The following is a 23,665-nucleotide window of genomic DNA, read 5'->3' as shown; positions in this document are numbered from 1 at the left end:
TGTACCCACATACTTCAAGCTTAGCAGACCTACATACTGCAAGCATAGTGTACCCACATACTGCAATATTAGCATTCCCACAGACTGCAAGCTTAGCGGACCCACATACTGAGGAACGCTCCACCATAATCCAATTGTATCTCTCAAAGGGACTGTGGCAATAAAGAGGAGGGTTTGGAGAACAGAGTCACCACCCACAATCTTTTTTTTAAGACTTCCTTTTATTTCAGTCCTCAGTTAACATTACATGAAGGACACATCACACAGTATATCATCAATCAGTAAGCCACAAGAACAACGGACAAATCAAATATCACTTGGCTGAATCATCATAATAAAGTTATATTAATTGCTCCTTTCTGTATCTGATGTCCCTACTTCCAGACCCGGGTATGCTTGTCAATCTCTCCATACTTTTTCCTATTTGAGTAAGCACCCTCTACTCATATATATTGTATGTTCAGCTCGCCAGCACCAATCCTGATCTGTTTTCTAGTCAGCCACTCTCGGCGGAGAGACCGCTCCCCTGTAGCTCGCTATATTACGCTTTGCCACCATGAAGGTCACTGCTAACCGTAACTTTTACCACACACAATCTCACTCGCCAATGGGAAATTGACAAAAACAGTGGATCTTCAAAAGAACTGCTTAAAATTGTACAGTAATTGGCTCCTCCAGTGTTGCTCAACCATACAGCCAGGACCTCGGTCTAATTTTGCAAGGCTTTGGCCTCATTTTTCAATGATAAAATAACCAGCTTTTTGCGTGGAAGTTCTCTTACACTAGCCCTCACCCTTTATCGTTATCTCGTACTCTGAATTGGCCAGTCAAATTGGGAAATACACCATGTTAAAGGTAAAACTAGGGCTCTCTATTAGATCCCTGCTTTTTCCTTATTCAATCCCGCCTTGCCCCTATTCTCAGTCCTCATCTAATAGTACTTCTGAATAAATCATTGAAGGTAGCTCAGTATCCTGCACCTTGGAAGCATGTTTTTTTTCTTCTACTGCTGATGGAAGCAGGTGCGGACACATCCTATTTGCTAAATATTATCTGACCTCTCTCCTCCCATACTTGGCGAAGGATTTGGAAAGATTAGTCAGCAGACAGCTCAACCATTATTTGGAAAATAACAACCTGCTGGATCACTCCCAAACTAGATTTCGAGCTAAAAATAGTAAAGATGATCTACACCAGTGATACTCAAAAGTATGGCACTGAGGTCGCTTGCGTCCCTTCTGAACTTTACATTTGGCCTCTTGGTGAAAAGCAGCACTGGGCTGCTGTTTACTCAACAGAGCAGTAACATTGAGAAAGATGTTAAATAAACAGGCAAGCATTTATTCACACTTTAACTGAAGTAAAAGAAAAGAAGCAAATATGGTGCCCTGCACGTCTTAACTTTAGTAACAAGATATCTTGCAACAAACGTGTAAAACTGAGATAAAGTCTCTATAAAAATCCAAAGAAGTGTATTTCTTTAACATGCAGAAGTGTTTCACCTTAGTACATCAGATTATATCAGTGGTCTGAGAAGTATGTTTTTTTAAGTGAGAGTTTTCAAAGGAGAACGTCCACACTTTCATGCCTCCTTCGACCCATCCTTATAGTGCACTAAAAGGCAAGTCAGTTGTCATATGGACTCTCTGAGTCGCCTAAGTTCTTATTATCACTTGACAACATTAGAACCTATTAAATCATACACAAGTGAATTTGTACAGTGCAAATCCTAAACTAATGTATTTCAAGGTGCTGAGATACTCAATAATGAAAGAGGAGGTAAAGTAAAATAAAATAATTGCCTAGGATCACACAATTTGATCATGCGAGAAAGCCAGGAATAAGCCCAGGCTTCCTGGTTTGACATTGTGCAACTTTACTTCCCTTTAATACTTGTCGCTCCCAAGGTAGTGGAAGCAAGCAGAGAAGGCTTAACCCAAGGTGGAGTACAGGGATGACGATAAAGATACAACATAACACAATATTGTCAAATCTATGACTCTTTTAGAGACTAAGCATGTACCTGATTCGCATCTGTTATGCACATCTTACACCGTGCCAAAAGCCCCACTGCTACCCTGCTGGAATCAATGTGGCCCTCGGGCATACCACAGACCATACATTTTGGCCTTTGGGACAATGTTTGGGAGAACCAATAATCTACATTATTCAAAATAACCCATTACTAAACAATATGTTGCTCTAATCTACCCTCAGAAGCTACTACCCAATCTTATTCACTATTTAACATTAAGAAACTCTCAAAAATAAATTGTCCATAGACCACCTTAACTTATTTCAAGACCGATTCCAGAACCAAAAAAAGCTCACAGATAACAAAAGTTTTATTGTACCATTTAAATGGCAGAAACAAGCTATATATATGCACATACATAACATTACTCAATTTGAGAATGGCCTATGGGGAAGACCATTCAGTAGAGCCACTACTTCCCCGTAAGAATAAATGTCTGCGTGGAAAATACCAATATAGAAGTAGCCAGCTATGCTAACATATTCAAACATATGGCGTTGTTGTGAATGATTTACTTGAAAACACAGAGATGTGAAAAAGTAAGTTGTCCTAGAGGTGGCGCAAAGAGTGAGAGCTAATCCTAACTCAAGAGTCCGATCTCACTCTCACTCTCTTTCTGTGAGTACTCTGTTGATGTTCCCTCTCCCTATACTGAAGCGTGTGTTTGAGCTTCTTCAATTCAAACGCCCTGGCCTTGTAACCCTCTGTCCTTTGTACCAAGCAATTAAATTTCTATGTTGTCAGTTCCATAAAAAACAGAAGGCGAAGCACTTCTGGGGGCAGGAAATCTTGGGAATGGGACACCAACATAAGGATGAAGAGTAGGAATGGGGATTGTTGGGGAGCCCAGCATCTGACTCAGGTTCTGAACAATCGCTAGTCCATGGCTCAGAGACCCTGAGCACGGGCCTAGAGATTGTTCAATCTTCCATTGCTTTACTTTCAGTCAGGGCCACTTTAAGAGGATGGTAAAGCATTTCACTTAAAATATGAAAAATACCAAAAATAGAAGATGCTATCACATTAAAAAACAGAGGTATGGTCCCAAAAATTACTAAATTTGCAATATGTATGGGACAGGAAACGGTGCAATATGTATGGGACAGGAAACGGTGCAGATGGTTTCAAAGGCTCCAGAATCAGGAAGAACGACTGCAACCAAAAGAAGCCACAACATCCCAAGACTAGAGCTGTCTCGCCTGGGATTCAGGGTATGGGAAGAACCATAGATTTAAAATTCAATAACTCGGAAACCGCACAAAACAGAGATCGTTTAATAGGTTTTGGACTCATTCTGGGCGTTAGCAACAGAAAACAGTTTCAACAGAAAAACTGAAGAGGAAATGCACCAGAGAGTCAACAGGAACTCGATGGTGGCAGAGAGGAGCACTGCAAGGGTATGGCAGGTCAATGGTTGCATAACCTCACTACTTTTAAGGGACACTGTTTATTTTTCACATCTTGTAATAAGGCACGTGGCTCACTTTTTTATGAAAATGTTAGTAGCCCTTCATGAAATTCAATGGAGGAGTGTGGCGCATAAGGAGCAGGACCAACGGCTGCGTTTATACTGATTTAGAGTTATGATTGTTCTTGCTACCCTCCATAATTCCACTGGGCTCTAATTTCAAACACCATATTAAAATGTACTACTTTTTTAAAGTATTTCACTGGGAGATGGAATGTTTGTTTTATGTGTAATAGTGAGAACGGATCCCACGTTTGGAAAAACTGTTCTCTACAGACTGTACCTGTCAGGCTAAAGATTATAAACGAGAAACAAACAATATACACTTCTTATGTTTTTAGGAGAACACCCTTAGATATTAGAACACGTTGTGGAGATGCAAACATTACGTAATACTGTCCTCAGACCAGCTTTCGCACATGTGAACAAATCCCAACTACCTTTTATCTGGCTCCGCCATTTCTTCTTCTCTCGAAGCAACTTCCTGCAACAGAGAATTTTGAGTGTTATAAAATAAAATGGCAAACTTTAGCTACAAAATAAATGTCAAACAGAACATATGAAAGAAAGACTCCAGCCGTATTTGCCAATGATCATGCATAAAAATTGACACATTATTCCCATCAGAACTAAAACGCATAACACTCCTCAATCTTGGATATCTTCATTAACATACGCTAAGTGTTTCCAACTTTGAGGGAGACGCAAATAATACTGATTTCTAAAAAAAAAACTTGAGAAAAAAATATTTTAAACATCACTCCTCTAACGACCATATTTCCTTTAGAAACTCAGTGCAAATTTAAAATAATCCTTTTTTAAATCTCGATTTTAAAAAGAAAATTCAAAAACGTGGATAGAAAGGGAGAAGTCGTCGTTTGAGAGGAATGCAACACTGTCTCTTTCAGGCAGGAGGTAGCGAATGGAAGCTCCCTCTACGTGGGCCTCACCTCACAACTACCGAGCGGACTCAAAACCATCCAAAAACTTGCAGCCAGGCTCATCCTCGACCTCCTGAGAAGAGCCCACATCACCCCCACCTCAGAGCGCTCCACTGCCTCCCTGTCCAAAAAAGGTGGCAGTTCAAACTACAGACCCACGTCTATATGCCCTGCACAACGAAGGACTAGCCTACCTCACCCACATGCCCGCTTCAACAAAAGCAGAAGCGGAGGCCACACCTTCTCCAAATTGTCCGCCAAGTCCTGGAATGGCCTCCCACTCCACCCCCTGACTGCACCCACCCTACAGAGGTTCAGAGATGGCCTAAAAACCATTCGACTGACAATTCCCTGCAGCAGCCCCTCCCCCACCAGTGCCTGGATACCATCACGGTAGATAAGCAGCGCTCTACAAATCATTGATTGATTAAGAGTAGTCCAACATTACAGAATGCATTGTAGCAATAGTGTACACAATTAACTCTGGTGACCTGTCAGAGCAATGTTCTCTTTCACTATTTCATTAACCACTCTCTTAGCCTTACTCCATAGCAGAGATGTTGTTTATGAATCTAATGAATATCTGCAGGATAGAGAACTCATATTATAGGTAAGTATACTGTCTTCTCCATTGTGGTATTTTAATCAGTAACTGCTTGTGATCCATAAAAGTCGTCTGATGTCATTCTTGGCCTGAAATTCAGCAACCAAGCCTGGCCTCTTCAGGGAGGGTTCAGTCCACCTCTGCCCCCACTCACTCCACACAAATTTGTGTGGCAGTAAAATTGGGTCACAGTGCATTTTAAATCACAATTTCACATAATTTGCAAAAACAACAATAGGTTTTGAAAGGGCACTCGTTAAATATTCAAGTACTTTCCTAGTGTGCATCATGCTCTCCAGGAAGTTTTTTTTTTAATTTTATTATGCTAAGGGCACTCCCCACATGTTAATAATTTCCAAGAGTGTGCCAGGCCAAGCATTGCCATTGTTGCGGTCCACCTACCATGAGCGACCCTGTATGTCAACAAGTATTAGCAATGCCCATAGGTCTGGCTTATAACTGAAAGCACACCTACAGTCGCTGGTGAGGTAAGGAACTGAATACGTCACAATAAATGCACTCCAACACTCAATCATTCATTCATTCATCCACCCCTTAACTCATCCTGGCTTTCACCCACTTTCTAATCTGCAATAAAAAGACAGGCAAACATTCAACAAAAATATGTAAGATATGTAAGGTCAGCTTATAGTGATATTGTACTTAGTGTAAAGTTCCAACGTGGCCATTACATTTAGAAGCAATGTGCTGGCCATATCAGAGCAATGAATAATGATACATGATGGATAATACCATTCCAAGATAGCTGTGTGGTTTAGAAGCAGTGACCGCACTGGAGGCATGCATTACAGATTATATGAGCAGCAATTAAAGAGCCCAGTATCACTGTCTAATAAGCAGTGGTACATCCTAACAATAATGATAAAATAAAAAGGATAAAGTAAGAAATGAATGTACACCTACTAAAAAATAAAAATAAAAGAACTGGCCCTCTAGCTAAGGCATTAAAATACACAAATTTTCAGGCAGAGGTGCATATGTGATCAGGCACTGTGCTGTAACGTATGGGGACAGGGAGCTAATGTCTGAAGTGGGCTAACCTATTGCCCCATGCCGTATGCTGTTTTGGTTAGAAGCAGCAGCAAGAACAACCAAGGGGCAAAAGAGGATGTATCCAAGGCCCTTCTACATAAGTATATGTATGTACTTATATGTATATATATTTAGTTACAGTTTTAATTTATTTACTATTATGAGAAGTCGTGGCAGACAACTGAACCTTTCAGGTCCTAATCGGAGGGTCTAGAAAAGATAATCACAGAGCAAACCTTCTATCCCCAATTTGTTATAGGGGACAATCAACACCAACACCCTTGACACCTGAGGTAATTAGAGAGAATTCAATTCACTTAACAAAATACCTGTCTAAGGATTTAAAAGGATGTCATAATAACCAACCAGTAAGACCTAATAACTTTTACATATGCTTTTCCTACTAAATAAAATTAATTAGGCCTGCTTTTTTGGCAATATTTTCACATTTGGTCAGACATGTGGCGTCTGACATACCATTTTCTTGTGAACTAATGAGACCTATATTGGTTATCATTGGAGTGTCGCCATAGGGAACTCAGGGCTTCTGTTTTGAGCATAAGATTTCCTACATGTCAAACATCAGGCATACAGTCACAAAATAATACATGTTTACATATTTACAGTTAGCAAAACAATATGCAATCCATCTTATGGGGGCCTAACGTGGATTCTAGTGTAGTTGTTTGATGGTTTTGCTAACTGATACGTACTTAGGTGTACGGGAGAGAACTCTGGAAGCTGCTTTTTGCAGTACCTGAAGTTTCCTAAGGTGCTGGGCTCGCAGATTAAGTTATAGGCCATTACAGTAATCTAATCTGGCCAATATCAATGCTGATATGACCAGTTGTTGAAATTATACTGGGATAAAAGGCAGGATCTTTCTAATTTTCCTCAGGATAAAAAAGTGGAAGATGCAAGGGTGTTAACCTGCTCCACCAAGATAAACCCGTTGTCTATGATTGTCCCAATATTTTTAGCTGGTAACTCGCTTAAATTTGTTGGCCACCAGACTGGGGACCAAAAAGAGGGATCATTTCCAAAGATGACCACCTCCATTTTATTAGAGTTTAATTTCAGACCATTAGCGCTCATCCATGAACTTACCGCTAGCATGCAATCATTAAATTGCTTGCTAACAGAATGTGGCTGGTTCCTAACTGCTGCACGGATGGGCTGAGGCTGCTGCAAATGCTCTCCCATGTGGGAGGGGGCGTTTCCCCCATATTGGCCCTAATTAGGATCAGCTGGTGATGTCTTTTTAAAATACTCCAACGCGCTCAGCCTACTACTCAGCTGGCGCGCAGTGTTTAAAATGTAAAAAGATATTAAAGAAAGGTAAATCAAAAAGAAACAAAATCTCTACCGGTAAAGAACACATCGCGGGAGCGAGGTACCTCCCGAATGCACTCTGAGTGCCCATACAAGGAAAGAAACAAGGTGAATGAGGTCAATGTAATGCTGCAGTCCCTAACAAATATGGCGTACAAGTTGCAGGCAATGGGGGTGAGCTAACAGATAAAACAAATGTCATTTTTAAGGTTAAAAAAAATTGGAAGTCTCCCGCATAAAGTAAGTTTTGTCATGCATAAGACCACATTCTGAAATCTCATCCAGTAGGCTACTTCAAAAGTTTGATAGGGAAGAATGCACGTGAGTAGGACTCTTATTGGGGAAGGTCCTACCAGGTCTTAGGCGTGACTGTAATTAAAATCTGGCTTTTAAACAGTACTGAACAGGTCCTATATTCAGAGATGTTTTAAGGCTTGGGCAAAGGGGGCTCTGGCCCAGGGCCCCAGCCTGCCAGGTTGCCCCCTGACAGAGCCAGCTCTGTTCTGCTGTGAGTCTTGACCCGATGACCTTGAATAATACTTAAACAGATCTGTTATAATGAATTACACTGGAATAATACTTTATTTGATCCTTTCACCACCACAGGTTCCAGTCAGCTGAAGGTAGCTGCAGAACGAACCTTACCAACAATCTATTACAGAGCATTATAATGGTGACAGCATGGAGAGGGTGTGGGTTGTACCAATTTAAGAGATAAAACACATCTCCCCAACAGGGGAAAGAGGAATAACCTTGGGGACGAGGAAAAAATAAAAAGTACAAAGATAACAAAAATGACTACTAGGCAAGTCACATGATATTCTAAAAAGCATACTTATTTGATATAAAAGACGATGTGCCAAACAGGAGGCACTTTAGTTCTCTGAGATTTACGGATAGTGTGAGGATCAGTGCCCATAGGGATTCTGTTAGTGTTGGAGTCAGCACTGAATTCACTCGCAGGCCAATGTGATTCTATTTTATCCATAACCCAAGTTTGGCCATTTTCCAAAAGAACTACATTGCGTCCCAAACGAGTTATCCAGAGTGGCACAGAATACATTGAACAACCTTTCCTGTGTGCTTTAGGAAAATTCACCCGTACCCATTGTCCCTCACAAAAATTTGGAGACTTTACATGTTTGGTACGGTCATACCTGTTTTTGTACTTCACTTGATGCTCAATGATTTTCTTGGAAATTAGATCCTTGTTCACCATGCATCTTTTCTCCTTTTTTAACCATGCAGCAGATAGTTTGGTTTTAGGAATTCTACCTTTACGGGATTTAAATAGAGAATTGCCTCTGATGCTATTAGTGGTGGTGCGATAAGCCCACTAAGTGTCTTGTAACGCTATTTTGGCAGGGATGCCCATTACTTCAGCTCGCTGCAAACATTCTTTGATCATGCAAATTCATCTTTTCAACCAACCCATTTTCACAAGGGCAATATAGTGTGGTCTTGTGATGCTGTATCTGGAGATCATGTACGAACTTCCTTATGCAATCAGACGTGAACTCTACTCCGTTATCATTCACTAAATTGTCAGGAATGCCTTCTTCAAATAACACTTCTTCCAGAAAATTGATAAGAGAGTTCATATTTATTTGAAGGACACATTTAGTATTTACAAACCATCCATTGGTAGTCTACTAACACGACGATGAACCTCTCATTCATTACCTTAAGTTTGAGGGGAGCAATTATGCCAAGTGCTACCTTGGTCCAAGGGGTGTCTGGAACTTCCATGGGAGAAAGAGGGGGTTTCCTGCCCTGGGGCATTAGGTCACTTTTGATGCACTCTACAGTCTCTCACTCTAGAATCAATCAGGGTGTCCATACCGAGCCATCAATAGTCTTGGCGTATTTTACTTTTTGTGAGGCTGAGCCCCAAATGTCCCACATGTGCTAGGTCAATTATTTTAATTCTCAGTTTCTCTGGTGGAATAATTTTCTTCCCTCTGTAAACTGTATTGTCATGTATACATAACTGAAGTCTGACTTCCCAGTACTTGGACAATGGTCCGTAACACTCCCTATGTTATCTGACAAGCCTTGACATATGTAATCTTTAAGGGAGACCATCTCATTATCAGCTATAACACCTTCTTCCCACTCCTGTTTGTTCATGCACGTCACATTGAGTACAACTTCTCTGTCCTCAATGTCAGCGTCTTTCCCACCTACTAGTTGAGTGCGTGATAAGAAATCCACCACCACATTCTAGGTATCGGGTAGATACTGCACATTACAATAGTATCCCTCTAAACCCAAAATCCACCTAGAGATCAAGGGGAGGTCCTAACAGAGTCTTTAGTCGTGAAACCGTACATTAAGGGTTTGTGATCAGTTTTGATGGTAAAGGGTGTACCCCATAAGAAGAATGTAAAGTGCTGGACTGCCCAATAGCAAGCAAGAGTTTCTTTTTCCACCACAGAATAATTTATTTCAGCACCTTTAAGAGCTCTGGAAGTGAATGCAACCACTTGCTCGTTACCATCTACTCTCTGGGTAAGACTTGTGCCCAATCCTCTGTTGCTGGCATCAGTACTCAAGGTAGTGGGTTTGGTGGGGTCAAATCTTCCCTGAGCGGGAGCTGTTTGAATGCACGCTTTGACAGAAGAAAAGGCCTCTGACATTCTTTGTTCCACACAAATGGAGTCTTGGCTCTGAGTAGGTTACTTAAGGATTCCACAATGCTGGCGTAGTTCTGTATGAATTCGGAATAGTATTCCAAGAGCCCCAAGAAAGATTTTAGGTTCCTCCACATTGGTCTGATTGGTCGTGTTCTGTAAAGCCTCCACCAAATTCAATTTGAGCTTAATGCCATCCAGAGAGAGTGTGACCCAAAAATTTGACATTACCCACACCAATGCGACACGTTTCTTTCTTAAGTCTGAGACCTGCACTGCATAATTCTGTGAGTACTTTCCTAAGGACTTCATTGTGTTCTTCACATCTTTTTCATGGATTAAAATGTCATCCTGGAAACACAGCATCACATGCATGGCTCTTAAAACATGTTGCATGATCCTTTGGGAAGCGGCCGCAGCGGCCGCTAACCCGAAAGGCCTGCGTAGGTATTGGAAAGCCAGCAGCAGAGTTACAAATGAGGTGATGTTGCGAGATTCTGGATGCAACTCCACTTGCTGGTGTGCAGAGGACCAATACAATACACTAAAGCAACTGGCTCCCTTGATTAAAAAGTGAGAACCTTGTGGATGTGTGGTAAAGAATGTCTATCCACTCATATATTTGCGTTAAGATCTGGATGCATAAACTAATTACCTTGTCTGATGCTTTAGTCGCTAACTCCACTGGAGCCAACCACTGCGGCTCTCTATTGGCTCAATCACTCCCAATTCTAATAATTTGTCTAATTCTGCCTTCAGAGGAGCAAACATCGTGAGAGGAAAGGACTCCAAATTGTTCAATTGCACTTTATCACCTTGCATGTTACTTATCCAGGGTAAAGTGCATGGTGCAGTAAACAAATGTTCTGCAAAGTGTTCAATGGCACTTGATCACATTGCATGCCCAGCCAATTCAAATTGTCTATCGCTCTTTTCTAGATCATTTGCCGCTATGCTCAGAAACTTTATTGCCTGGCATGCCAATTGTACTGTTGAGCCTCCTAGGCATTTTATTACGGCCGATCTACAAGTCCTTATTTGTTCTTTTTTCAATGATGGCCGTAGGAGTGCTTACCGTATGGGAAGTAGTGCCGGGCAAATACATAGTAGGTGGGTAGTGACTCTTCTCCTTGGCCACAAAGGCGGCAATCCATTGTGGGCCATACCCGTTTCCATTTAGGAATAAGATCTTTACATGAATAAACGCCCATTCTCAGTAAACTCATTTCCCTTTTTTGATTTGAGAAATGTTCTGTCAGGTATGGTTGAGGTTTTAGCGTTTTATATGTTGACATTACCAGTAGTTAAGTGAAATATTTTTTTTCCTGCTTTCATTTTTTTATGAACATTTTTTTTTGAAAGCAAAGATTCATCAATCTTGCCTTCAAGCTTCTAAAAATATTTGCATCAAATCAAAGAGCATTCTGGGAGCTTTATGCATAGCCTCATATTGCTAAACTTTGAAAACGTGTGTACACATTTTTATATTGGAACCACTGTCAGTAATGCAGTCAGAGCTCACAGCATTTACTTAGAGCGCTCACCCTAATAATAAAGGGTTTGCATTAATGAACCATAAATACAAGTTTGAACAGCATTAACATATGGACAAAAATATTACATTAACTGGAGACAGTGATCCATAATGTGGTACTGCAAACTGGCAGCCAAAGGGTTTGTGCTGCAGGGGGTTTGGTCTACTTGTCCAAAGGACAAAATGCACATAAAAATGTGTTGCCCTTGACCCCAAACAATATGTCCTGGGCATCCAGCTATAGGAATTCCACATTCCTAAATGTTGGTAAACTTTGAGAAACCCCCCAATATCTCCGTAAACAACTTGGGGAAATCATCACACATCATTACCACATACAGAAGGATCTACAAGCAACACTTGGTCAGGACTATTGATTCCTAGCTCTTTCTGATGTCTCCATCCTAACTAACTTGACCCTTATTCAGAAACTTAGATCTTTCCTACAGTGTTCATTCCTCTAAAGCCGATCTCCATAGTGGTCACAATGGTATGGGATCACTGTTGTACTGTCCCAGTTTAATATCTGGAACTTCTAATTTTTTTGTACATGTCTGGAAATATTTTGGAGAACCATCCTATCCTTGTCGCAAGTGTTATAATGAATTACACTGGAATAAAGTTCAACAGTGCTTGATCCTTTCACCACCACAGGGTCCAGTCAAATTTAAGGCAGCTGTAGAAACTTACCAACAATCTATTACAGAACATTCCAATGGTGCAGCCTGGCTGGGGTGTGGGTTGTACCAATTGAAAAGATACAACACAATAGTTTTAAATACCGTTTTCCTTTCATTTATTTTTAATATGGGTAATGTGTGAGTCTATTACAGACATTTTGCAGAGAAATACCTCCTCCGAGAAATCCTAGACACCGGTCAGAGTGTAGCGCTGATCTTACTTGATCTCAGCGCTGCATTCGACACGGTGTCGCATAAAATTTTGTTGCGTCGTTTGGAGGACTCATGAGTGAGAGATCTGGCCCTTGAGTGGTTCCGTTCTTTTCTCCAGGACAGATCCTTTCGAGTGTCCCTCAAGGCTCGGCACTCAGCCCGTCCCTTTTTAACCTTTATGTTCAACCGTTGGCAGCGATTGCCAGAGAGTGGGGCCTGACCCTGGTATCATACGCTGATGATATTCAGCTGGTGGTCGCACTCTCTGAGAGCCCTTCTGTCGCTGCCACAAGATTTAGGGACGGTATCGCTGCAGTGGCCCACTGGATGACCAACAACTGTCTCCAGCTGAACGCCGGTAAAAAACGAGATTTTACTGCTAGGGAAGAACACAGCCCTGTGGAACGATCATTGGTGGCCTCCCTCGTTAGGTGGGATGCCTGAGCCTAGTACCTCTGTGAAAAATCTGGGTGTCTGGGTGGACTCCTCTCTTGGGCTTGAGACACACACCAAGAGAGTGGCTGCGACATGTGTAGGCTTGTTGCGGAGTCTACGCCCTATCTTGGGTTTTTTCGAACCTGCCATGCGTCAGCATGTTGTGCAAGCTGTTATCTTGTCACGCATAGACTACGCTAGTGTCCTACTACTAGGTGCCAATAAAGCGGAAATAGCCCGCTTCCAGAGAGTACAAAATTCAGCAGCCAGGACTCTGGTTGGCCTCCCTCGGAGATGTTCGGCACGGGCCACGATTAAAAAACTGCACTGGCTGCCTGTTGATGCCCGTATTCAATTCAAGTCACTCTGTTTGGCATTCAAGATCCTTAAACTGCATAGCCCAGAAATTTTGCGGCCCCTTTTATCCTTTTACGTACCGCAGCGAAATCTTCGTTCTTTTGGCCAGCACCTTGCAGTCATCCCTAAAAGCAGGCTTTGCCGGATGGGTGGCCGCTCTTTCCGGGTGTTGGGAGCTAGGCTCTGGAACTCCCTCCCGGTGACCATCCGGGGCATTGACAACATGCTTGCCTTCCGGAAGGCTGTGAAGACTTTTCTGTTCCCTTCTTGTTAAGGCTCTCTGTTCAGTCTCGCCGTCCCCTGTATATTATCTTATGGATCATTAGCGCCGGGACGCCCCTTTGCTGGGGCAGCTGTTGCGCTTGACAAAATAGTAACATAACATGTTGTGTTCATATTTTATGCAACATCCGTAAATAAAAGTTTCTTATAGATCAAAACAGGACCTCACATATGAGAAATGGGAGGGTGTCACAAAGATGTTTTACAGTAATAACAGAGAGTTGGTACTGTTTTACAATATTGGAAACTCACATTACTATCCCCGAATATTTAGATGTAAATACATTTAGAATTTGGATGAGTGTGCCTGTGCACTGCCAGTGACCTGGTTAAAGAGGCCATGAAAGAGCAAAAACTGGATAATAAATTGAAAGTTGTTCAGAACAGGGGCCCCCAAAATACGTTTGGCCCAGGGCCACCAAAATCCTGCGATGTCCCTGCCAATATTAATGTCCTTTCATTTATATTCATTTTACGGGCAAAAACACTGATCAAATGTTCCACAATGACTTAAAATCCCTTAAGCTACTTAATGTGTGCAAAAGAATTCCTGCTTATGTTTCACTTTTTACTTCAGCTTATATTCCCTGGTTATTTGCATTATGCAGATATTGTGTTTCTACAGCTTTTTCAATCCATATGAGACTAGTATAATGCACAATGTGAACTCAGTAGATTCTAATTGTGTCTGGGTAAGTTAAGATTGCACCTGGGTGTTCAAGATGGAGCACAACTGGCAGCTTTGGAGTTGAGCTGCAGGCAGAGCAAGTTTCACAGAGCGCCAGTAGTGGGTCATGAACCTGTTCCAACTAATGCTGATCGAATCCTTGCCCACATTGCTGAGGATACAGTCTGTGGTCACAAGCAGGCTGATTGCAATTATTATTTTATGTGAAAGTGCGTGAATAAGTTACCCAGCTGTAAAAATCATGACAGTGACAGCGAAAATCCGGTGTTTATATAGAGTCTGCGTTTGTGAGGTAGGTAATATTGAAAGGGAGGTGACACAAGAAAGTACATTCAGAAGAACAAAGTGAAAAGAAGGAGGGGAAAGAGGGAGGAGATGGCTAGTGATATATGCACTTTAGAAAAAGATGGGGAGAGAACGGGAGTAAGGTCTAAAAGAGCGAGACTCCGCACATGAAAGGGGGGAGAACAGGCGTGGTTGGCACACCCAAAAGACCACTATCTCTTCCACAGACCAAGTCTGCCCATTCTGATGCCAACCTAGCAAGGATAGGACAGATGCATGGATAGAAACGGCTCAACTAAACACTCACACAATGTGCTCCACACACTTGTCATGTGTCCCCAAGCATTATCCAATTGTCGGTAACCCTCTAACATCCTGCTTTCGTTGTGCAACTTACTAGCTGGTGCTGTCGCTTGTCTGCCTGACGATCTGTCCCTCTGAAATTAACCGCTTAGCTCTCTGCTTGTCACATGACCAACGTGTCCAACGTCGTTGCTAAGGAAATTTTTACTCCAGTGTACTGTATCCAAGGGAAGTGATTGCATTAGAGGAATAAACCTAGTAGCGATGAAGCGTCACGTGATACGGAAATCGAAATTAGAACACGTCTAGGTTTCTTGCGCTTTATTGTAAGCAGTTATTGCGAGGTAGATTTGATTTCGTGCATTTTTTTTAATTTGCAGTCGTCCTGTCCTGGGACACCTTTCCCTCAAAAGAGCAGCTGCAGTTCGGTGGTCGCTGCAGTGATTGCCTTACCTGGAGACTCAGAGGGGCTTGTAACAAGGTAACTGTGAGTGTGTAGATTCCGAAAAGGCAACGATTTCAAGTTTTTTTTTATATTCTTAGAAGTACTAATTAGCAAAGTAAATGTCGTCATGAGAGGAAACTGCTTTTAAGTATTAATAAAAGCACAGTAAGTGACTCACGTTCTTAACATTGCATGACGTGAAATTACTTTAAATTTGACTCAACATAGATTTTATTTGCAATTCACTGTAAGGAAAATCATTTGCAGCTCTGAGTTGTGCTGCGTTCGCACCGGTTACTGTGACATTACCGCAGGGCTGACTTTGAGTTCTACGTTATTATGATCAGAGACAGGGAGTGATGTTCTTAAAATGAGATGAGTTTAGAATGGTCTTACTTTTGTGCAGTAAAGCGGTTAGGAAAGGACTTTAAAATAACTTCATATACGAAGCACACGTTTAACAATGCGCCGAAACTCCTGTCCCAGCACACTTAGAGTATTCAAACTGAAACGGTTGAATACAACTGATGAGTCCACAACTGTATGAGAAGTGCACAGCTGGACGTCTGGGCTCGTGTGCCTGAACGTGGCCTGAGGAAGTTTTTGGGGGCACTAAGCCAAATATATTTATGGGCCCTCTTTTCGTGATTTTACTGCTCATTGTCTGCTAATTGAAGCATGTGTTCTGTCAAACAAATTTTCAAAAGACAGTTAAAATATTTGTTACCACAGCCCCCAAAAATCCTTAAGATGGCATGGGAAAAGAGAGAGAGACTCAAAGGGCCCTTTGGAACGTGGGGGCCTGTTTTGGTAGAATCTTATCTAGTTTCATTCCAAGGTTAGAATGTGAAGCTGATAACACTCCAGAAGCTTCAGTTGACCCTGGCTCCGTGAAGTGGACTGACACCAGGTTGTGTTTCTACAGTAAATCTTCATCTATAACCCAACTCGTGTCCTGTGGCCCTGCGAAGCGATTTACAAAAATTGTGCGATGATCTTCGACCGAAAACACAACCTCGAGGTTCATTACTGTTAGTAGCTGTTCTCCAAGAAACCCGCGCATTTATCTAAGGAATCTTTACAGTCTGAGGTTACATCATTTCGACTGCACCCCAACAGGAGTATTTGCTGAAAACAGCTTGATCTTTATAAGGTACTGTTTGTATTTTTCATTTAATTGCAAAGAGAACTCACAGTTGGATCCTCGCGCCCGAGGTCACAACATAGTATTCTGGTGAATTTGCCACGAGGCTGTGAAGTTGATGTCTGAATTAGGAAGCCTTTGCCTCTGTTTGTCACCGATTCGCAAAATAAGTTTTTCGGCTGTGTAATGATTCACTTAGTCATTACTCAAGAGTCTTTGTAAAGTTAAAGATAAGTAGTTTATTTTAAAGTGCTTCACCCACGACAAGGAGCGCCTCCTCAGCTCGAAGTCTGATCAGCAACTGACTCAGCTCATCGAACCCCGAGCCGAATAAGACTCTATATCGTACATATAAAGCAACACATTCTAAATTACATATATAACATTCTAATAACATGTATTACAAAGGAATATAATAACAAACCAAATACATCACCACTATATCACATCCCTCTTTATCATAAAACAATTTAATAAGCAATAAATTCAATTTAATATGTGATAAACTCATTGTACCTAGTAGGAGCTCTGCTCAACCTACCACTACGACTAAATGAATAAGTGTATGAACCACTAACAAAACCAAAATTGTAATTTCTGGATATTGGAAGAGTTTTTACATCCGATTGTAACCAATGTGTCCACCCGCAACTTTCTGAACCCAAATTGCCTTTCCTACTAATTAACTTGGCTTGTTCTTGAGACATTTTCACCAATTGTCTTTTGTTCCACCAACATTTCTCACCCAAGAAAGCAGCTCCTTTGCTGATTTTGCTATCTTGGACTGGATTTGAAAATACCGAACTCCCTTTTGAAACCTTAAAAGGTTTTTTAATCATTATCCAATCACCAACTGAAATTTCCAAATTTCTTAAATAATTATTTTTATTAAAAAATTTCTTCATATGATCCTGTTTTTCTTTGACCTTGTTTACCAACATTTCCTTGTCAGACCCTTCTTTTATAACATTTGAACTTTTCTTGTCTAACAGGGGGGAAATAAAATAGAGTGTGCTTTTCTACCTCTTAGCAGTTCGAAAGGAGTAGCCTCAGTGGTACAATGAGGAGATGTATTATAGTTCCACATTTTCTCTTCAAGAAATTTTCCCACATCAAGACCTCAAGCAATAGCAGTTTGGATCCCTTCCTTCATAATTTGTTACCGCGTTCTAAAAGCCTATTAGAAGAAGGAGAGTAGAGAGCTACTTTAAAATGCTTAATGTCTTATAGATCTAAAAACTTACGCATTTTCTCTGACACAAAATGTGTCCCATTATCTGTTACCAGAACATGAGGAGCCCCTTCTCACAAAAATACTCATTTTAGAAATGAAATGGTATTTTCTGAATCCGGTGAATCCACAAATTTATGGTACATCCATTTTGAATAATAGTCCATTGTTAAGATGAGGTACTTCATTCCCTCTGGCAAAACATACGGACCTAAAAAATCCAACCACACTTTTTCCCATGCTGAACCAGGAAATTGAGTGGGATGTAAAGGAGAAGATGACGTTTTCCAGTGTTTATCTGACAGCAAACACTCCTCACAATCAATGCTCCCTCTAATATTTTTCTTCTGTGCGCGGCAGGATAAGGTCTCTGTGCGCTGCAGCCAAGGCTATGTGCGCCAAGAACCCAACCGCGTGTGTGGGTGCAGCGACAAATATCAGTGCAAATGTCACTCAAACATTTGCTTAATAAAGTGAAAAGACAGTGTATTTATACACATACAGCACCACATGAAGGGTCTTAAGACAGGTTTGCAGCTTACAACAAACATAAAAAGGTTACAGTATTCAAAAGCATATTCTCCATTAAAAGTCTTTTAATGTCATAATGTATCCCTTGCTACTACTTTTGTTAAATACCCATAACGAAGCACCGTACAATCTGAGGCCAGTCCTGAAAGGCCAGGCCCGGCCTCTCTCCTGCAAAAATCAGCAAAGCAACACCATCTCAACCTGGCCTGAATCTTGCTTGGCACAGGTGAGCTGAACACTGCAGATGTGAATGTGGGTAAGATGGACTACGAAGGAGCAGGTTGGTTCTGCTGGATAGGAATGGAGTTAGCTCTAATGACTGTGTGGTGTTTGAATGCACTGTGTGGGAAAGGTTTGTTCATATTGGGAATGGGGTTCTAGTTTACTGGGTAAAATAAGGCTGAATTTGCTCTCAAGAAAGTGTCACTCAAAACTGTTGAAATGTCACTCATAATTGCACTCTGGGCACGAATCAGGGGTATACGTGGGTGGATGGTGTCCACCCACTTTTTTCACAGGTTGAATGCGGTCCACCCTGCCAAGAATTTGGGCCCCACTAAATAATGTTCTGAACTCGTCCTGGTGTAATTTCAAACACTGGGACACTTTCAGCAGCACCTGCATATTGTCTGCTTTCCATCTCCAACAAGCAACAATGTTCAGGCGGGGACGGGGCTTTCTTATTTAAGACTCCTGCTGGGCCCATAACAAAGGCAGAATCTGAGGGGTCATCAGGCCTCCTTTTGTTCGAGTCTCTTGGCTCACACCTGATGTAAATTAAGCGGAGGGGAAACAAAGGCTCAAACCTTGTTAGCTCTTTAAACTTACTTAAGAGAGGCAGCTTTTCACTTCCTGCAGTCCCTGGCTAGGAAATATGCATGCACTGGAAGAATAGAAATAGACTAAACAGTGGAACCCCATGGGCCTCTGCACCTAACCCGCTATCCCTAATCAATATATAAGTGGTGTAGAATTACTGAGAAAACAAGTGTGCACACTGAAAAACACCCACTGTCACACTGTAATTCCCGTACAGGAGTTTAGCAATTTTTACTCATCATCACAGGTGCACCACATAACAAATTGGACAACGGGTTATATAAAATACATGTCCACAAAATATTCTTCAAAAAATGTCTTCTTTTATTCAATGGAGTCTTTAAAACCTATTCAGGATGATTGAGATACAGCCGACGTGTTTCATCCTTATCAGAAGGACTTCTTCGGGGCAAACGGATCTTCACTATATTGTCTATCTAGAATAGTTAAGCCATCATTCAAGAATATAAAAGATAGTTCTGTTTTTTAAAATATTATATAAAAAAATTATGTTTAGTGCCTTGGAATGGAAGCATTGGACGAGCGAGAATGTATAACTCCCAGTTTTATTAATCCTAATTCCAGGTAAGGGAAATAAGAAGTGTGCAAGAATAATTGCACAGTGCTGTGACACATCCCGATGCCCAGGCTTTTTCACCGACATCATTTTGTATTGCATTATGGGGCTTGCAGTTTCGCTTCCTTTATTTTTTAGGTGAGAGCTATAAAATAACCTGTTGGCTTGCAAATTGGAGTGAAGTCGTAGATTTAAGAGTGTGGCTCCATTAAAGTTTTAGAGTAAGGTGATGCAGGTTTGCCAAAAATATGACCGTATCAAAGTCAATGGAGGCATGTTGCTTTGTGAGAGGGTGAATATAGTTAAAAGAGGGGGACACCCCAAATTGATGAGCCTGTTAACACTGCAACACTTCCAAGAGCGCAGAACACATGTCTGTCCACACCCTCAACCTGTGCATTTACTTATAGCGGTGTCTGGAAGTCCAAAACTTGGTTTGCCTTTTTTTTTTTACTGTATTATGTATGTGCCTCTTGGTAGACATTTACGCAAACACATTTACGCTTTTCTTTTACACTCTCCTTTCTCCTCATCTTTTTCTTTCCCTCCCTCTGTATTCTCTTGTTTTCTTGTCTCAAGCAGCGAAGACACCCACCTGAAAATTTGATTTTCGTTGTTGAGCATTTGTCATGATTGCATTTTTATGCGGATTTCCACCTGCTTTGTGTAAAAGTAATTGCAAAAAGAGCCTACAGGCAGAAACCGGTCATCTGCCAGTCGGCGCTACTACAAAAATTAAAAATTGTTAGCACCCATTTCTGTTCTTCTAGCACACTTCTCCTCTCGCCCCTGCAGTAGAACGGATGCAGACCAAGAAACAGACGCATGAGCTGGCTCACTTCACATGCTTCACTATTACCCCAACACACAACATGCTAACACGTACCCCCCATACAGTAAAAATCACTACAGTCACATATTGAAACAGGAGGAGCAATTTTCAGAAGTCCACAAAAAAAGTGATGTGTTTCCACACAAGGGTCTGTGGACTATATAAGGGATTTTAAGAGCGCAAGCCTCACGGAGCAGTTTAGCACAGCTACATGTTGCAATGCCAGTCACAATAGTGCCTGTGGAATTTTGGGGTTCTTGCAGCCGGACCACGGGAAATTATGCCTAGCTGAGAAGTAGCATTTCCTTAGTCAAGTCTTCACCAGATTATGTCAGAGCCTGCTAAATATTTTCTCTCCTGAGTAAGGGAGGGCATGGGCTTGTCTAATTGTTAAAGACAATGATAGAGCAGAAGCCTGACAATGTCATCATATTTGAAGGGAGTTCTTTACCACTGCAACTAGCAAGGACACTCTGTCACAGCAGCATCACTCCGCACGACCACAGCATCACTCAGCGCAACAGCAGCATCACTCAGCACCACCACAGCATCACTAAGCGCAACAGCAACATCACTCAGCGCAACAGCAGCATCACTCATCACCACCACAGCATCACTCATCACCACCACAGCATCACTTAGCACCACCACAGCATCACTCAGCACCCACCACAGAATCACTCCGCAACACCACGGCATCACTCAGCGCAACAGCAGCATAAACCCGCACCACCACAGCATCACTCCGCACCACCACAGCATCACTCCGCACCACCACAGCATCACTCCGCACCACCACAGCATCACTCAGCACCACCACAGCATCACTCAGTACCACCACGGCATCACTCAACGCAACAGCAGCATCACTCTGCACCACCACAGCATCACTCTGCATCACCACAGCATCACTCTGCATCACCACAGCATCACTCCGCACCACCGCAGCATCACTCCGCACCACCACAGCATCACTCAGCACCACCACAGCATTACTCCGCACTACCACAGCATCACTCCGCACCGCCACAGCATCATTCCGCACCACCACAGCATCACTCAGCACCACCACAGCATCAATCAGCGCAACAGCAGCATCACTCCGCACCACCACAGCATCACTCAGCACCACCACAGCATCACTCAGCACCACCACTGCATCACTCAGCACCACCACAGCATCACTCCGCACCACTACAGCATCACTCCGCACCACCACAGCAACACTCTGCACCACCACATCATCACTCCGCACCACCACATCATCACTCCGCACCACCACAGCATTACTCCTCAACACCACAGCATCACTCCGCACCACCACAGCATCACATAGCGGCACCACAGCATCACTCAGCGGTACCACAGCATCCCTCAGCGGTACCACAGCATCACTCAGCGGTAGCACAGCATCACTCTGGGCTACCACAGCATCACTCTGGGCCACCACAGCATCACTCTGGGCCACCACAGCATCACTCTGAGCCACCACAGCATCACTCTGGGCCACCACAGCATCACTCTGGGCCACCACAGCATCACTCTGGGCCACCACGGCATCACTCTGGGCCACCACAGCATCACTCAGCGCCACAACAATATCACTCAGGACCACCACTCTGCACCACCACAGCATCACCCTGCACCACCACAGCATCACTCTGCACCACCACAGCATCCTTCTGCACCACCACAGCATCACTCTGCACCACCACAGCATCACTCTGCACCACCACAGCATCACTCTGCACTGCCACGTGTGCTTTCACAATCACTAATACATATCCGTGATCGTGAAAGCACTCTTGTGCTGTTAGGTTTGCTGCCTGCCTTTTGTTAATAGAGCGCCACAAATTGCGTGCCTTTTGAAAGTTTTCTTGTTAACTACAGCTCCCTGCATGCAAGGGGCTGCATTTAGACATAAAACATTTCAGAAAGGCACACAAACTGCAGAGTTCTGTTAAGAAAAGGCAGGCAGCACACACAACTTCACCACGTGTGCTTTCACAATCACTAATACATATCAGTGATTGTGAAAGCACACTTGTGCTGTTAGGCTTTCTGACAGCCTTTTGTTAATAGAGCGCCGCAAATTGTGTGCCTTTTTGAAAGTTTTCTTGTTAACTGCAGCTCCCTGCATGCTTACGCAAGGGGCTGCCTTTAGACATAAAAAATTTCAGAAAGGCACACAAACTGCAGAGTTCTGTTAAGAAAAGGCAGGCAACATGCACAACTTCACCACGTGTGCTTTTACAATCACTAATACATATCAGTGATTGTGAACGCACACTTGTGCTGTTAGGCTTGCTGCCAGCCTTTTGTTAATAGAGCGCCACAAATTGCATGCCTTTTTGAAAGTTTTCTTAATAACTGCAGCTCCCTGCAAGCTTACGCAAGGGGCTGCATTTAGACATAAAAACTTTCAAAAAGGCACACAAACTGCAGAGTTCTGTTAATAAAAGGCAGGCAGCACGCACAACTTCACCACGTGTGCTTTCACAATCACTAATGTATGTTAATGATTGTGAAAGCACACGTTGTGCTTTTTAAGGTTGCTGCCTGCCTTTTCCTGATGGAGCGCAGAGGGGGGCAGATTGCCTGCATTTCTTCACATATTCATGTTAATCGCAGCGCCCATCATGCTTCTACAGGGCGCTGCGATTAACATGAATAATTGCCTCTGGCGGTGTGCGCGCTTCAAAGAGGTGACTGCGCGCTCAGATTAAACAGGTGCGCGGCCGCACAGGCGCGCAGGTTAGAGGGAACAGTGCTCACAATTATTCACCACTGCCCTAACCTGCGCATCTAAGCCTGGCCACCAATAAAGTAATTTAATTCTCATACAAGTTTTGGTAACCCCTAAATGACCTTTATGAGCCATTTTTACTATAGTATTTCTTAGTTCAGTTGGAGGTACAAATTTATCACCCCTTAAAAGGATGTGATCCTTTACAGACAGCTCATCTGCGACTTGAGGACATTTTTTTAATTCTCCAGTCAAATTTCTTACATCAGGCCAGATTTTAGTTGACAATTCTATTGCTTCAGATAGGACAGTATCCTTTAAGCTAGCCTCTTTCCATTCATTTTCTCAAATTATCAAACTCCATTCATCAATATCATCTACCACCGCCACACATTCCACATCCTCTTCTATCAAATCATCCTCATCATCCTTTTCCATCAACATCCTTGAAAGGCAATCCTCCCGAAAATTTCTTCCTCGAGAAATATGCTTCATTT

The 23,665-nt window shown here is 42.4% G+C and overlaps 2 protein-coding genes across 2 annotated transcripts in view; one reads left to right on the top strand and one right to left on the bottom strand.

The window, feature by feature from the left end:
• SCLT1 (sodium channel and clathrin linker 1) overlaps window positions 1-15,016 on the bottom strand; it is a 511,633-nt gene extending 496,617 nt beyond the window's left edge. The window contains exons 1-2 of the mRNA XM_086962162.1: window positions 14,938-15,016; window positions 3,944-3,987 (exon numbers count right to left, since the gene is read on the bottom strand). Coding sequence (XP_086818288.1) covers window positions 3,944-3,963 — 20 coding nt within the window. The 5' untranslated portion in view covers window positions 3,964-3,987; window positions 14,938-15,016. The remainder of the gene's footprint in view (window positions 1-3,943; window positions 3,988-14,937) is intronic.
• Window positions 15,017-15,097: 81 nt separating this feature from the next.
• Window positions 15,098-23,665, top strand: part of LOC147728360 (UPF0462 protein C4orf33 homolog) — a 112,372-nt gene continuing 103,804 nt past the window's right edge. Inside the window, exon 1 of the mRNA XM_086962161.1 lies at window positions 15,098-15,330. The gene's annotated coding sequence lies outside the window, so the exon portion shown is untranslated. The remainder of the gene's footprint in view (window positions 15,331-23,665) is intronic.

This window comes from Lissotriton vulgaris, chromosome 3_1 (assembly GCF_964263255.1).
Source record: "Lissotriton vulgaris chromosome 3_1, aLisVul1.2, whole genome shotgun sequence".
Taxonomy (NCBI): domain Eukaryota; kingdom Metazoa; phylum Chordata; class Amphibia; order Caudata; family Salamandridae; genus Lissotriton; species Lissotriton vulgaris.
This window is presented reverse-complemented; position numbering and strand designations above follow the sequence as displayed.